Source organism: Stegostoma tigrinum, chromosome 13, assembly GCF_030684315.1.
Source record: "Stegostoma tigrinum isolate sSteTig4 chromosome 13, sSteTig4.hap1, whole genome shotgun sequence".
Classification (NCBI taxonomy): domain Eukaryota; kingdom Metazoa; phylum Chordata; class Chondrichthyes; order Orectolobiformes; family Stegostomatidae; genus Stegostoma; species Stegostoma tigrinum.
This window is the reverse complement of record NC_081366.1, coordinates 21,471,305-21,485,896: the sequence shown is the minus strand read 5'-3', so window position 1 is coordinate 21,485,896 and position 14,592 is coordinate 21,471,305. Positions and strand designations below refer to the sequence as shown.

General features: G+C 38.2%; 1 protein-coding gene across 3 annotated transcripts in view; it reads right to left on the bottom strand.

Moving 5' to 3' along the window:
• Positions 1–14,592, bottom strand: part of LOC125458215 (teneurin-2-like) — a 2,666,206-nt gene that overhangs the window by 146,736 nt on the left and 2,504,878 nt on the right. For all 3 annotated transcript variants that reach the window (XM_059650601.1, XM_048543265.2, XM_048543267.2), the window contains one exon: positions 3,581–3,776. In XM_059650601.1, the coding sequence (XP_059506584.1) occupies positions 3,581–3,776 (196 nt within the window). The remainder of the gene's footprint in view (positions 1–3,580; positions 3,777–14,592) is intronic.

The following is a 14,592-nucleotide window of genomic DNA, read 5'->3' as shown; positions in this document are numbered from 1 at the left end:
ACTGTATTGTTAACATTTGTCAGGATTGCTGTGAGTTCTATGGGGTTTGTCTTGGTCACCTTTCTACTTGATGTGGAGTGGATGACCAGGTCTTTTGTCCCTTTGCCTGAAGTTAATTTTGTGATGCTGGATACAAGTTATATCCATCATGGCATTATCTAGACTATATTTTTTTCAATATGTAATAAACTCATTCTTTGTTGACTAAATAAATCTGGCTGCTTGTTTTTCCTATTAAACCAGATATGAACTGAGACTGAACAAATTGGTCATATAGTCAACCTGATGAAAATTGATATTTGTGGGCTATTTGAGGAATGGGACTAGAAAGGAATTGATGAATCCCTCCAAACTCAGTCATCATAAAGTAAAAGAGAAAGCTTAGAGGGACCAGGTCCAGAAGAAGACTGAAGAAGATCGTGATACACATACAGGCATGATGTATTTTTATAGCTTCATTACAATACAAGTCTGCTGTGCATTTATATGTCAGTAATGTGTATGAAATTCAGTCCAGGCATGGCAGGTGTTAACAACTTATCCCACTCTCTCTCTCTCTCAAACCCCACCCCTGAATATCAAAATGATGTTTGAGGTCCTATTATCCATGCAATCAGTCACTTTTTTGAAAAACTCTATTAGCGTTGTCAAACATGACTTGTGTCCTTGATTATCCCATGCATCTGTAAATGCTCACTAATTTGATCTCAAATTATGCATTCTAAGAGTGAACCTACAACTGACATTAATCTAACAGGCCTATAATTAACAAGTTTCTTCTTCTTTCCCTTCTTCAACATATTACAGCAAATATATTTATTTAAAGGAGCAGGTTAGATGGCATTATGAGCAATGACACAATTGCAGCACTGATGAATTAAGTAAACTGCTTATAAACACTCAGCACCAGTCTTGCATTAAAATCTGTTGATTTTACGATGCCTGTATAGCACTCTTATGTATAATTGCTGTATGATAGCACAGGCATGTGTTCACAGCAATGAATGTTCGCAGTTTAAGAACTTTGCACATTGCGTGCTACCATATATATCTGAACTCTATGCTGTTGATGAGCTGACATTTCCTCAATTACTCTTCTAGCACCAGAGATTCAAGTTCCTTCAGGAACACAGTATTTAGTGCTTTCACATAAAGCAGGTAGTACCTGACCAGATAAATCAGTCAAACTTAAATATCAATGTGCATTTTGCCTGGCCTATATCCTCTTGGGAAGGACAGTCATGAGAAGTCCTGTACAGATCCTTATCTATTTTTCTCATTACTGCAGTGTATCTTTGCTGACACCTCTTCCTCTCTACTGCTCTCCATTTCACTTGACAGAACTCCCTGATGTGAAAGGTGTGACTCTCATTCAAAAAACAGGCTCCCGAGGACACTGACCCTGATAGATTACAGAGCACCAATGTTATTAACCTGCCATTGATCTCACCTCTGAGCGACATGGAAGAACGTCAAAATCGTTAAGTGTGACAACAAAAAAGTAACTGCTGTGCTTATTTAAAAAAAAACAGATGCCAGAAGTGTAGCATTGACAAAATACACACTGGATCATGGCGATTACAGAAACGAACTTACAGTTATCTGGCTTTCGCTCAAATTGTTCTTCTGGGCCATAATTAATGGCTTATGTTCCATCTCCTTTTCCATTAACCAAAGCTTCCTCTTTCCTCCTTCACATAGTTTTTCCTTTATAGCACTGACCTCAACTTATCATCCATTGTTCTGCATTGTCTCTTGCTGATGATTTCAGTCTCCCCTTTTATTTTATCGCATGCACTCAGTGAACATTATTTCACTGGTCCTCTTGGCTCTGCTTTAGATTAATTACCACTGGGTAGAAATTACCATCAGCAAGGTTATCCCATGAACGATTACCACATTCATTTTAAATCCCTTTCTTCACCATGTTACTAAAGGAGTGAACCAAGTTAAAATACTTCCTATCTTTATGTTAGGTTATGTGAGATGAAACTGCTATCCTTACCTGTCTGGCTTATCTGTGACTCCAGACCCACAGCAATGTAGTGACTCTTAACTGCCCTGTGGGCAATTAGGGATGGACAATAAATGCTGTCCTATGCAGTGATGCCCTCATCCCATGAATGAATAAAGAAAAAAAATTAGGAATTCAAAATCTTGTTTATTATAACTCTTCAAACTGCCCTTATATATTTTCCAAATCTAAACAATTACTAAAGTCTAATTTTTAATGGTTTTATCACTTGTAATCTTGAGATAACACCACTTTAAAATAATTCTTCTAACTTTGAATGGTACTTGTGTATCTCTTACAGTGTTAAAGATGTGTACATAACATTTCTTAACAAATTTCATCTTTTTCCTCAGTGACTCTTGACACTGTAGAAATCTCAGATCAATAACACTGTAGTAGGAATGTTGTAGAGTTAGTAACCCATAAAATTGAGTTCAAATCTCCATTATGGCAGTTTAGGAATTTAAATTCAGTGAAAAACAGTCTCAAAGATACAAAAGAATCTGTCATCAGTAAAAAAGTAACAATGGTGCTATTGTCTTGTTGTGGAAACTTAATGGGCTCCGAAATGTGTTTTTATAAAAGAGATCTGCTGTTGCTACTCACTCACACTTATGTGTAACTCCAGTCCCAACAACCTTTCTCTGAGAGGATCTAGGAATCTACTTGATTTGATTGGTGATCAGTCACATAGCAATCGTGTCACCGAACTTGTAATCAAAAGGCCCAGGTGAATGATCTGGGATCATGGTTGAAAATATGACCAGGGCAGCTAGTGGGATTTTAAATCGATTAATAAATGTAGACTATAGAGCCAGTCTTTATAATGTTGACCAAAATGAATTTTATTGATTGGTTCATCTGATTCATTAATATCCTTTAGAGAAGGAAATTTGCCAGCTTGGTATCCATGTGAATCCAAACCCAAAGCAATGTGGTTGTCTCTTAATTGATCTTTGAAAGAGCCTAGAAGGTCACTCAGTTCAAGGGCAATTATAGATAGGCAGTAAATCCTTGACCTTGTCAAAGTTCACTACAAACAAGAACAAGAATGAAGGTGCATGAGCAATGTGGATGCAACCACAGCCCATATGAATCTACAAAGTCCTTTTCACTCATATCTGGTGACAGTTAGAACAATTGGGAGGGCTCTCTCACAGCAGCCAAGCAACAGTTTGATATTGTCATTATTATATCATCTACCAGCTAAAGCCCCAAATGAGTGCATCATCTTGACCCAAGAGCAGAACAGATCTACCATGTCTTCAGGCCAAACAGAAAAATCCTGCCAGTTACCACCTACCAACCCTTCTTTGTTGGTGAGTCAGTACTCCTGAGGATTTTGGCTTGATGTGGGTGACAATATCGCACAGTCACTTACTTTCAACAAATCTGATTCTCAACACTGATAGTATTACCATCCTGCAGTTCTTTTGTTTCATCCCCATTATATAATTCCAATTGTAGATTTATTGAAAAAGAAACCAAAGGAACAATGGAGGTATGTATGTTCTAAGTTTCATTCGACATTATGAAGTCCATATACTATAAATCAGTTTGCCTCACCTAGAACAGCAGTATTGAAAGAAATCTGTTCCTTTTCTTTCCCATCATTGTAGAAAGCAAGATGCCATGTTCCTGAATCCAGGTACTGAACAAATGCAGCTTCATTGATGACTAAGGTTTGGATGCTTCTCCGATCACGGGGTGACTCCATCATGCTCCACTTCTCCTTGCCATCAAGACGCTCCATGAAATCATACTGAGAGCAAAAACATAAACAATTACAGCATAAAATCTGCTTTAAATCAGCTCAGATTTACCTTCATAAATGTGATAATCCTCTTAACAATCATCTTAATTGAAGAGTTGTCTCTGAAGGAAGCAATTGAACTATAATCAGCCAGCAATCTCTTAACTCTCTTCTAATTCTGCTTTAGAACTGCTAAGTAATTCCTTCATAATTTCCAAAGTGTTTGCATCCAATTAATCTGATGATTATCACTTGATAATCAGAGTGATTGTGTTCCATTATCAATCATTGCTGTGTAGTTATCATTATGCCTCAACCACTTAAAGGGGGTAATTTTATTTTGTATGATAAATATAAAATGGATATTAGCGAATCCAAAATTGTTTTACATATCAGCAGACTTTATTTCCATTGAAATGTCTTACCATTTCAGGCAATTTTTATCAGTCAGTAAGTGAAATAAAGCTACTGCCCACGAACTATTGTGAAAATTGTCATGTGACAACAGCCACCTGGAAATGCTTGCCATTAAAATACTGCCCTATAAATGTTTTATTTCATCACATCCCTCAAGACCCACTCATGTTTGATGAATTACTTTAAAGACACAGTCTCTGCTCAATTGACAAACATGGCAACCCATCCAAAATACCTCAAGCACCAAATGAGGGCTAAAACAATTGGCGAAGTTCTTTGAACAGTGCCGCAATACCAACAAAGAACAAAGAAAAGAACAAAGAAAATTACAGCACAGGAACAGGCCCTTCGGCCCTCTAAGTCTGCGCCAATTGAGATCCTCTGTCTAACCTGTCATCTATTTTCTAATGGTCTGTGTCCCTTTGCTCCCTGTCCATCCATGTACCTGTCCAGATGTATCTTTAAAGACGCTAAAAAGTGTCTGCGTCTACCACCTCCGCTGGCAACACGTTCCAGGCACCCACCACCCTCTGTGTAAAGAACTTTCCACGCATATCTCCCTTAAACTTTCCTAAATATAATTTGCATTCACCAGAACAAGTTAAATGCCTTAATCCGAACAACAGCACTTTCAATGTAACACAACAAACAGTACTGTGCTGAAATACCAGCCTGGGTTGTGTGCACAAGCCAGGTATTGAAATTTGAACGGAAAAAATTTGCTTCTATACAGTGCTTTTGCTGCAGTAAAAGTACTCCAAGATGCTTCACAAAATTGTTCTCATTCAAAATCTGATACCCAAAATCTTTGATTCAGAAGAGAAAGGTTAGCCAACTAATATTATGGTTATCTTCCTGTAAATCGTGTGACAATATTATTCTATGATAATGAGAACGCAGTTAGGACTCTTGCTTCTTATTCAGTGTGGTAGCACTGTTTATATTTTACTCAAACCATTAGTATGCATTACAAAAATGACAGATGACAGAGAGATACTGTGAAGCTATTATTTAATCATGGACTTCAGATGATATCCACAAATGACTCAAGTTTGTCTCACACAACTTTCACTGCCATCTGGATACCTAGAAAAAATATCAACTGCAATAATCATTCACATTTCATATTTATTTCCAAATTTCACATGGTACTTGTTATTATACAATTGTGTGCTGTGTGATAATTAGTCAGGAAGCCAATGAAGGGAAACCAAAGGGATCCCTTCATTCTGGAACAGAAAGAAATAGATCACAGAATTTACTGCTCTCCCTCGAAAGTTACCAAGGTGAGATAAAGGGCAAAAGCAAACTTTCATTTACATAGTGTCTTTTATGACACAAGGATTATCCTGAAACGCTTTAAAATCAATGAAGTACTTTTGAAGTATAGTCACTGTTGTAATGCAGTGAAACTCAACATCCAATTTGCACATGGCAAGGTCCCACAAACAACAATGTGATAATGACCAGATAATCTGTTTTAGTGCTGTTTGAAAGAGGGATAAATATTGGCTGGGACACTGAGAAGAACTCTCTTGTTTTTCTTTGGACTAGTGCCATTAAATCTTTTATATTCTCAAGAAGATACACATTTCATCTGAAGATAGGATCCCTGACAGCACTCCTGCTGCACTGGAGTATCGACCTTAATTACTTGCTCAGATAGGTTTTAACTTACAGTCTTCTTATACTGAATGAAGAGTACTACCATTAACGCCTATGTGGTCAGGACAAATGATTGAACCCGGGATCTTTGTAGACTACATATTCACAGCACAGAAGTAGCCCATGCAGACCTATTGATCTATACTTTACAAAGTCTCCTGACACGCTACCGACTTTATCCAGCCAATCAATGTATCTTTCAATATCTTTCTCACTTATTTATTCCTCTAGCTTTTTCTTTCAATATATCTATGTGTCCGGTTGTGGTAAATAGTATTCTTTGTGGTATAATGCTCCACAGTCTCACCAGCTTCAGTGTAGATGTGTTTCTCTTGAAATCCTTACTGGATTTATTTCCAACTGTCTTCGATTTCTGGCCCTGGTTTTGGATTTCATCACACCGTTCTCTAAATTAACCTGATCTAACCCTTTTATAAAGACTTCTATTAGTTCACACCACAGTCTTCTCTTTTCCCAGTTGGGGAGATAAGTAGTAAATACTAAAGCCTGGATATCTGTTAAGAAGAGTCCAATCCCAACAATTTCTTACACCAAGATCTGACTGTAGTGTATCATCAAAATATAAACCTAACTCTAACTTTTATTTACTGCTGCAACTCCTTTTTCAGCAGCTAATCAATTGTCTTCACAAATCTAGACATTTTTTGTCCTGCCATATTATTCCAAGGTGGACAATAGACAGTGAGGACAGAATGAAGTGTAAACAATCATGTAATAATTGGCAAAAAGAAAATGCAGAGGAATTTGTGACTAGGGATTAAGAAATGTACATTGGAGTTTGAGAAACTAGTAGCCCATTATTAGGATTGTTTCATTGGGAACAGCACACCTTTTCACACATTTCTCACCCACAAAGGTAGTTCAGATTGGAAAAGAAGTGTCTCTAAGTAATATTGGATCCACCACAATTTAACTCATAAGAAATGTTTTAATCTTCTATCATCATGAGATATTCCAGATTGCTTTAGATTTGGTTACCAAAGCTGGCTTTCTTCTGGTTCAGCATATTTTACTCCAGATGCAGAGAAACTTGATCTTGCATGTTCCTTTTTTGGGAAGTAAGACACGGGGAATAACTGACCAAATTTATAGAATTATGCGCCATATTTGAAAGATGCTTGAAAAATTTCTGACAAAAATCAAGTCAAGTATAATCAGGCACCCTGATAGGTATCTAAAACAAATTTTAAGCATGTTTAGTATTCTCCTGAGGGCTTTACCACTGGCTTCAGAATGCTCCTGAAGATAGAGTAGAGTGGAGCATGTCCTGGGCATACTTAGGTTTCCCTTCAATTCACTGAAGCCCACAAAGGACAATTCTTTCATACATACTTATCTTCATGTAGATATGGAAACTGCACTACTCCAGGCATCTGCTTGATTCTCCTGTTCACTATCAGTCCCACTGTACAATACACCTTGGAAGTCACCCATTAGAAGTCTATGGCCATCTACCAAACTTCCAATAGAGGTGTGGTGGACACCTTTGTTTCATTGTGGACATGCTAATGAGATCTAAAATACAATTCATGCAACAGCCTTAGCCTCTTATGAGGCACTCCTTACTATTCATGTTCAACAACAGAAGGCTAAACCAAAATTTCTATGTCATCACTTCTGTGCGAATACATTGTAAATGTAAAACATGTAGACTAAACGAAACACAGACAACGTACATGAATTAATTTGAGTGGTATAGTGATAGACAAAAAAGAGGTGTTGAAAAGGCTGGCATCAGTCCAGGTAGATAAGTTGCCACGCCCAGATGGGATGCAACCTAGATTGTTGCGAGAAGTAAGGGAGCGAATCATGCAGATATTTTCAGGCCTCTCTGAGCAAAGGATTAGTCCTGGGAGACTGGATGATTGCAAATGTGCCACCATTGTTTAAGAAAGGGGCAAAGGATAACCCACACATCTACAGACCTAACATCTATAGTGGGAAAAATGATGGAGGCCATAATACTGGATAAAATGAACATACACTTAGAGAAAAACAAGTGAACATTAGACAGTCAAAATGACTTTATTAAAGGTAGATCACGTCTGACAAATTTAATTGAGTTCTTTTACGATGTGGTACAGGCAGTAGATGAGGGTAGAGCTGTGGATGCTGTATATTTGGACTCTCAGGAACCATTTGATACATTTGATGGCAGCTTGGTTAGCAAGCATGCAATAGAAGTTGGCTTAAAGATAAGAAGCAGAGGTAGTTATTGATGGGCATTTATCAGATTGGATACAAGTTGAAAGTCGTATTACCCAGAGACAGGAGGTGGGACCCTTACTTTTCCTGAATTATGTAAATGATTTGGAGATAGGTGCTGAGGGCAAAATCTCTAGATCTGCAGATGATATTAAGTTAGGGAGACTAGTGAATTTTGAGGATAATGTGAACTCAGAGCAGGTTGGCTAAATGTACACACCAGGCAGATGAATTTCAATGTAGAGTGCATTTTTGTCAAAGAAAAACAGTGAATTAATACAGGCTCAATGGTACAAATTTGAGGGGAGTACAGGAGCAAAGGGAGCCCAGGATTCATGTGCATTATTCTCTGAAGGTGGCCAGGCATGTTAAAACAGCTGTTAAGAATGCTTGTTGGATCCATGGGTTTATAAATAGGGGCAGGGAGCATTAAAGCAAGGAGGCAATGGTAGCCCTCGACAAAGAATTGGTCAGACCACATTTGGAGTACTATATTCCATTCTGAGTATTTTAATTAAGGAAGGATGTTAAAGCCCTGTAAGGAGTTCAAAGAAGGTTTACTAGAATGATACTAGGAATGAGAAGTTTTAGATATAAGGAAAGATTCGAAAAATTGGATTTATTCTTCTTGAAGCAGAGAGAATTAAGAACTGGCCTGTATTCAGGTATTCAAAATTATAAACAATTTTCACAGGGTAAAGAAGGATATCCTGTTTCCGCAATAGGAATATCCGTAACGAGGAGTCACAATAACTGTCAGCAAGACAGCTCAGAGTGAAATGAGGAGAAATGGGTACACTCAGAGAGCTGTTAGGATTTGGAATGTACTGCCTGGGAGAATGGTGGAGTTGGATCCCTGGAGATTTCAAAACAGAGCTCAGTATGTATTTGAAAGTGATGAATTTATAGGGCTACAGAAATAGCACTCAGAATGGTGCTGGCCAGATAGTTCTTTCAGGAGCTGGTGGAGACATGATGGATAGAATGATCTCCTTCTGAAATGTATAATTCTATAACTCTAAGTGTTCCATATGTGCAAATGATCTAGGGTGTTGCATGGGCAAAAGCTCAGGAATTCATTACATTGGCCTGTAACCAGTCGTGGGTTAGAAGGATTGGTGCTGGGTGCACTGCTTTTCATCATTGGTATGAATGATTTGAATGTGAATATAGGAGGCCTGGTTAGTAGTTTGCAGATGACACCGAAATTGGTGGTGTATTGGCCGAGAAGATGACCTCAGGGTACAACAGGGCGTTGATCATATGTGCCAATGGGCCAAGGAGTGGCAGATGGAGTTTAATTTAGATAAATGTGAGGTGCTGCATTTTGGTAAGGCAAATCTTATAAAATGGTTGGGCCTTGGGGAGCGTTGACAAACAAAGAGACCTTGGGGCAAGGGTACATAGTTCCTTGAAAGTGGGGTTGTAGGTAGACAGGGTGGTGAAGAAGAACCTCATCGGTCACAACATTGAGTACAGGAGTTTGGATGCCATATTGTGACTGTACAGGACACTGGTGAAGCCAATCTTAGAATACTATGTACAATTCTGGTCACCACTCTATTGGGCGGATTATTAAACTAGAGAGATTGCAGAAAAGATTTACAAAGATGTTGGCAGGACTGGAGGGTTTGAGTTATAGGGAGAGGCTGAATTGGCTGAGGGTTTTGGAGTGTTGGAGGCTGAGGGGTGATCTCATAGAGATGTTTATAAAATCATAACGGGCGTGGTTAGGTAAACAGCCAAGGTCTTTTTCCCAAGGGTGGGGAGTCCAAAACTAGATGGTATAGATTTAAGGTGAGAAGGGAAAGATTTTAAAAGGACTTGAGGGGTAACATTTTCAGGCAGAGGGTGGTGCATGTATAAAATAAATTGCCAGAGGAATTGATGGAGGTGGGTTCAATTACAATATTTAAAAGGAATCTGGATGGAAACAAGAATAGGAAGGGTTTAAAGAGAACTGCGCCAAATGTTGGCAAATGGGATTAGGTCAGATTGGGATATCTTGTCTGTTTCCATGCTGTATAACTCTATGATTGTTAAACTTGATTCAACTATACAGGGTATTGTTGTGTTTACCTGTACCCTAATTTTAAGCTACAAAAGTGGAGCAAAGTTGATAACAGGCAGAATAACCCATGCTCATGAGTTGTATCATTGTAGTGTAGCTCATGTGGAAATGACTTTCATGAACAGTGTGGACCATTACAAACAGCCTAGTGTGAAAGCTACGATAAAGAAAGAAAAAAAAAATGACATTTCAGGTATAGATCTTTATCTAGACTGGAATCAATTCCGACAAAATGCTATGTCTGTAATGTCACCATTTTCCTTTCTTTATAAATACTACTTGACTGGTTCCAGCATTTTCTGTTGTGAGCTCTGTTTTCCACCATTTATATCACATTACATTTCTTTAAGAAAGCTACAGTCTAGTGTTAGTATTATCAGGATAAGATAGAAAGTATATTTTTGTAACAAAGGAAGGAGTACGAGCTAAAATTTCAGAAAAAATCAGTTCGTGTTGCAGAATAGTCTATTGCTTATTTGTTACTTTTCTTGTGGTTTATCTTAATTTGCTTATTCTTCTGTTTTTTAAAACCCAGGAACTCACAAGAGAGTTCAAGTTGTTTAGGAGTATGGAGAACGCAAGACTGAAATTAAAACAAAGTAATTAGGAAAGCAAGGAAAAACACGTGAACATATTGTTCAGTTAGATCAACGAAATTCCCAAGATGGTTTATGAAAACTGAAAGAATAAGAAGAAAAAGGTAAAAAAGATAACTTGAGTATTCAAAAGTAGAAGACATATACCTTGCTCTTTATTAATACCCTGCATCCGTTTTGAGAAGAGACAATGAAGTGAACATAGCTAAGGAGAATATCCAGCATTTGCAGTTCTTTGCATTATTTTAAGAATTAGCATAGGCTGAGAATATTATTTTCCATTCCTGTCTGGCTTTAGGTATTATGCTGTAGATTAAGACTGCTAACATTCTACTTTTGCTTGATTACACAGTGTTGAAGAGATAGCCTGGCTAATCACTGGCCAAGCAGTCTAATGTGGATGGAAAAATCTATGAGACTGAATATGTCATCTTTTATAAAGGTTCCACTTAATTGCAAACAGTCAGCATGGGTTTGTGAAGGGAAGGCTCTGTCTGGCTAATTAATTGAAGTTTTTGAGGAGGTAAGACAGAGGCACAATGAGGGTGGCACATTTAACATGGTCCACATGGATTTTAGCATGGCTTTTGACCAGGTTCTCTACACAGCCAATTCAGTGAACTAAAAGTTCACGGTATCCAAGGGAAAGGGGCAAGTTGGAACAAAACATTGTTTAGTGGGAAGGAAGTAAAGGGTTATTTTAACAAGTGTTTCCATGGCTTAATAAGGTCATTGTCTTCGTCAATGATTTGGGGGCCATGATAAAGAGGTTTGTAACTGATAACTGCCATGCGGTCAATAGAGATGTAAAGGCTGTAGGCTGTTAGATATAAAAGGACTTGGCAGGTAGGAAAAATGGCAAATTAATTCAATCAAGAGAAGTGTGAGGTGATGTTTTTTGAGAGGAAAACAAGGGGAATGATTACATAATAAATTGTAGTGTTCTGAAAAGTATTTAAGAATATAGGGAACTTTGAGTTCATATCCATTATGTCATGGCAGCAGATGAGTACCCTAGATTATTTACAGACATTTTGAACTTTTAATAACGATGTTTTTTTTAAAAAAGGAGAGGACATACTGCTGAAAGATAACCACAGATGTAAATTAAGTGGCTGCTGGTAAAGCCCTGAGAGAAACCATTGAATATCATACCTGAAGAGATGCCGAGGGAGCTTTAAACTGCAAACCTTTAAAGGGAGAAATGCAATTCAATAAAAACTAAACAGTGATCTCCAGAGACTGCAGAGGTAATAAGCCCAAAGCCATCTCCTGTGCCTTATGTTCCAAACTGCAGATACATTTCTCTTTTACCCTTCCAGGAAAATACAAGAACAGGGATTAAATTCAACTGCAACCAGCAGTGGCATGTGTTAGTCGGTGATGTTGTGGTGCAGATTAGTGTGTTGTGAAGGTCACAGCTTGAGGGCAACCATTAGAAATCCTAAACTGAAGGTAACAAAAGAATGTCTCTTGCTTTGAGTGCAGAATTTACAGTTGTAACCTGAGCGTATATGTAACATTTTATCAGCTTAGCAGCTAATAAACTCAGCCATTCTTAAACTCATTGAAACTTGGTTAACTTGGCTCCGTTTGAACCAAATACGTTTGGATTGGCAAAAGGTAACAAAAGGTAACACTTTAAATTAATCCCATTGTAGTTAAATCAAGGGAGAGGGGCTGCATTAAGAAAGTGAGCTAGGAATACAGCCACATGGGGTATGTTGTCTAGAATCATAATAGGTTAGGGACTCTGACCTAGGAATAGGTTCTGATATTGAAATTCCTGAAAGCAGAAGGGCAGAAGGATTAGGTGGTCAAGGGACATCTCTATGTATAGGTTCCTCCATACTTTGCCCCTGGCTAAACCGGCCCTAAGCCCTCAGAGCAACTGACTTCTTATACACCCAGAATTTTCCTGTCCTGCTTTTAGCTAGGCCTCCTGTTGCCGAGGATCTACACTGCAGAATTCCATCCCTGAACCTCACTGTCTGTCCGCTTTTCTCTCTTCCTTTGGAATGCTCCTTAATTGCTATCTCTGACCAAGCTTTACTGGTTCACAGTCAGACTTTGATAATGTTCCTATGATGAGTCTTGGGACCTTTTATAATGTTACCATCTACATTCAGACATGATTGTTGTTTGGTAGCAGAGAAATGTCTGCACACAACCTGAAATATAACTGGCCCATTGAAGATTTATGGGTTTGGTTCCTTGCAAGCATTGATTTTGTATTCAGGTTTTCATGTTCTCTCTCAGGACAGATTACTTGATGGAGTTTGTTTAATAGAAATTTATGGATAAAGAGAATAAATTTCTGCCCTTTAGTTTGCTTACTTTTTCTCAGCCGCAATATGATTTGTTAGGCTGTCACTCCTGATGATTGGAAGTGCATGTTCAGATGTTGCATTTGCTCAAGTTTGGGTTCAGAAATTATGGTTGTTATATGAAGAATATCAAGTTGGGGCATCAGTGGAATTCTAGGAGAGGTGGATCTGTGCCTGAGCATGAACTAGTGCTTCATGGAAGTGTGGCGTCAGGCAAGGAAACACAGAAGGTAATCATTGGTTTAGGCATTTAAAAAAAAGGCTTTCTAGCCTATTTTCCAGAAACAGTGTGAACAACCAAAACTAAAACCAGGTTGTCTGGTCATTATCACACCAGTATTTGTGGAAGCTTGTTGTGCTTGAATTGACTGCTCTGTTTCCAATATTAAAACAGTAGCTATATGTTAAAAGTTCTTCCTTAGCTGCAGGATGTTTTGCGATATCCTGAGGCCATTCAAGGTGCTATGTAAATGCAGACTTTTTTATTGTAAAGAGCTATTATGATTTTGTATTACTTTGAACTGCTATCTTTGTTTTTGTTGCCCTCCCCAAATTTACATATTCCTCCTTTGGTTGATGCCCCCTGTATATGTTGGAAAATCCAGGATGAGAACCCCAATGAAACCTAAATCTGCAGCAATTAAAGATGTGATATTTTTAAGCAAATGAATGGATTTATAACAGTTTTCAGATTGTGATTCTGTGGTGTGGAAGAGAAAGACATTATTAAAATATAATGAGTAGTCTTGTCAGATCTCATTTATTGAGTCCAATTCTTTCAGATTTACAGCTTCTGCCACACATTCACACAATTATACCAGAATGTCACATTAAATGGTGACTTTTTTCCTTTCTAAAGTTGCAGAACATCATGACAGAAATGACTGTACAGTTTTAACCTTGTGCTGACAAATTGCGTTAGCTTCCATTTGTCATTTGTCTGTCAGCAAACATCCTCCTTACCCTTGTTTCCATAACAGCAAGCAAGAGTGTCATGATAATCTCAATGGCTGCAAACCTTCTCATCAGTGCCCCCACATCAAGTGCTTCTTGTAACTATCCTATGAGCAATCAGTGCCTTCCTTGTCATTACTCCCAAGCAGAAAGAAAGTGCCTCATAATAGTCCTGAGTAGCAAAGATGCTCTTCCCATCACCAAGATCAGCAAACTCCTGTTCATTATTGTCCCACAGCAATCAAGCTTCTTTTAACTGTCCTGCAAATGCGGGCATGTTATTCTTCGCTGTTCCCACAATTGCAAATAAGTTCCTCCTCATTATTTCCAACATAGCACATGCACTTCTTTCCATTTTACTGGGATGAGCAAGCATCCTCTTCCCATTGTCCTCATAGCACTGTTATCTTTATTCTCATCAATACCCTCTTTATCACTGTTCTCAGAGGTATAACCTTGTTTCCCACTACTGTTCCAAAATTAGCAAGTGCACTCGTTACTTTATCCCAAGAACTGCAAGCATACTCCTCACCATTGCTTGCACAGCATAAAATGCACTTCTCATTACT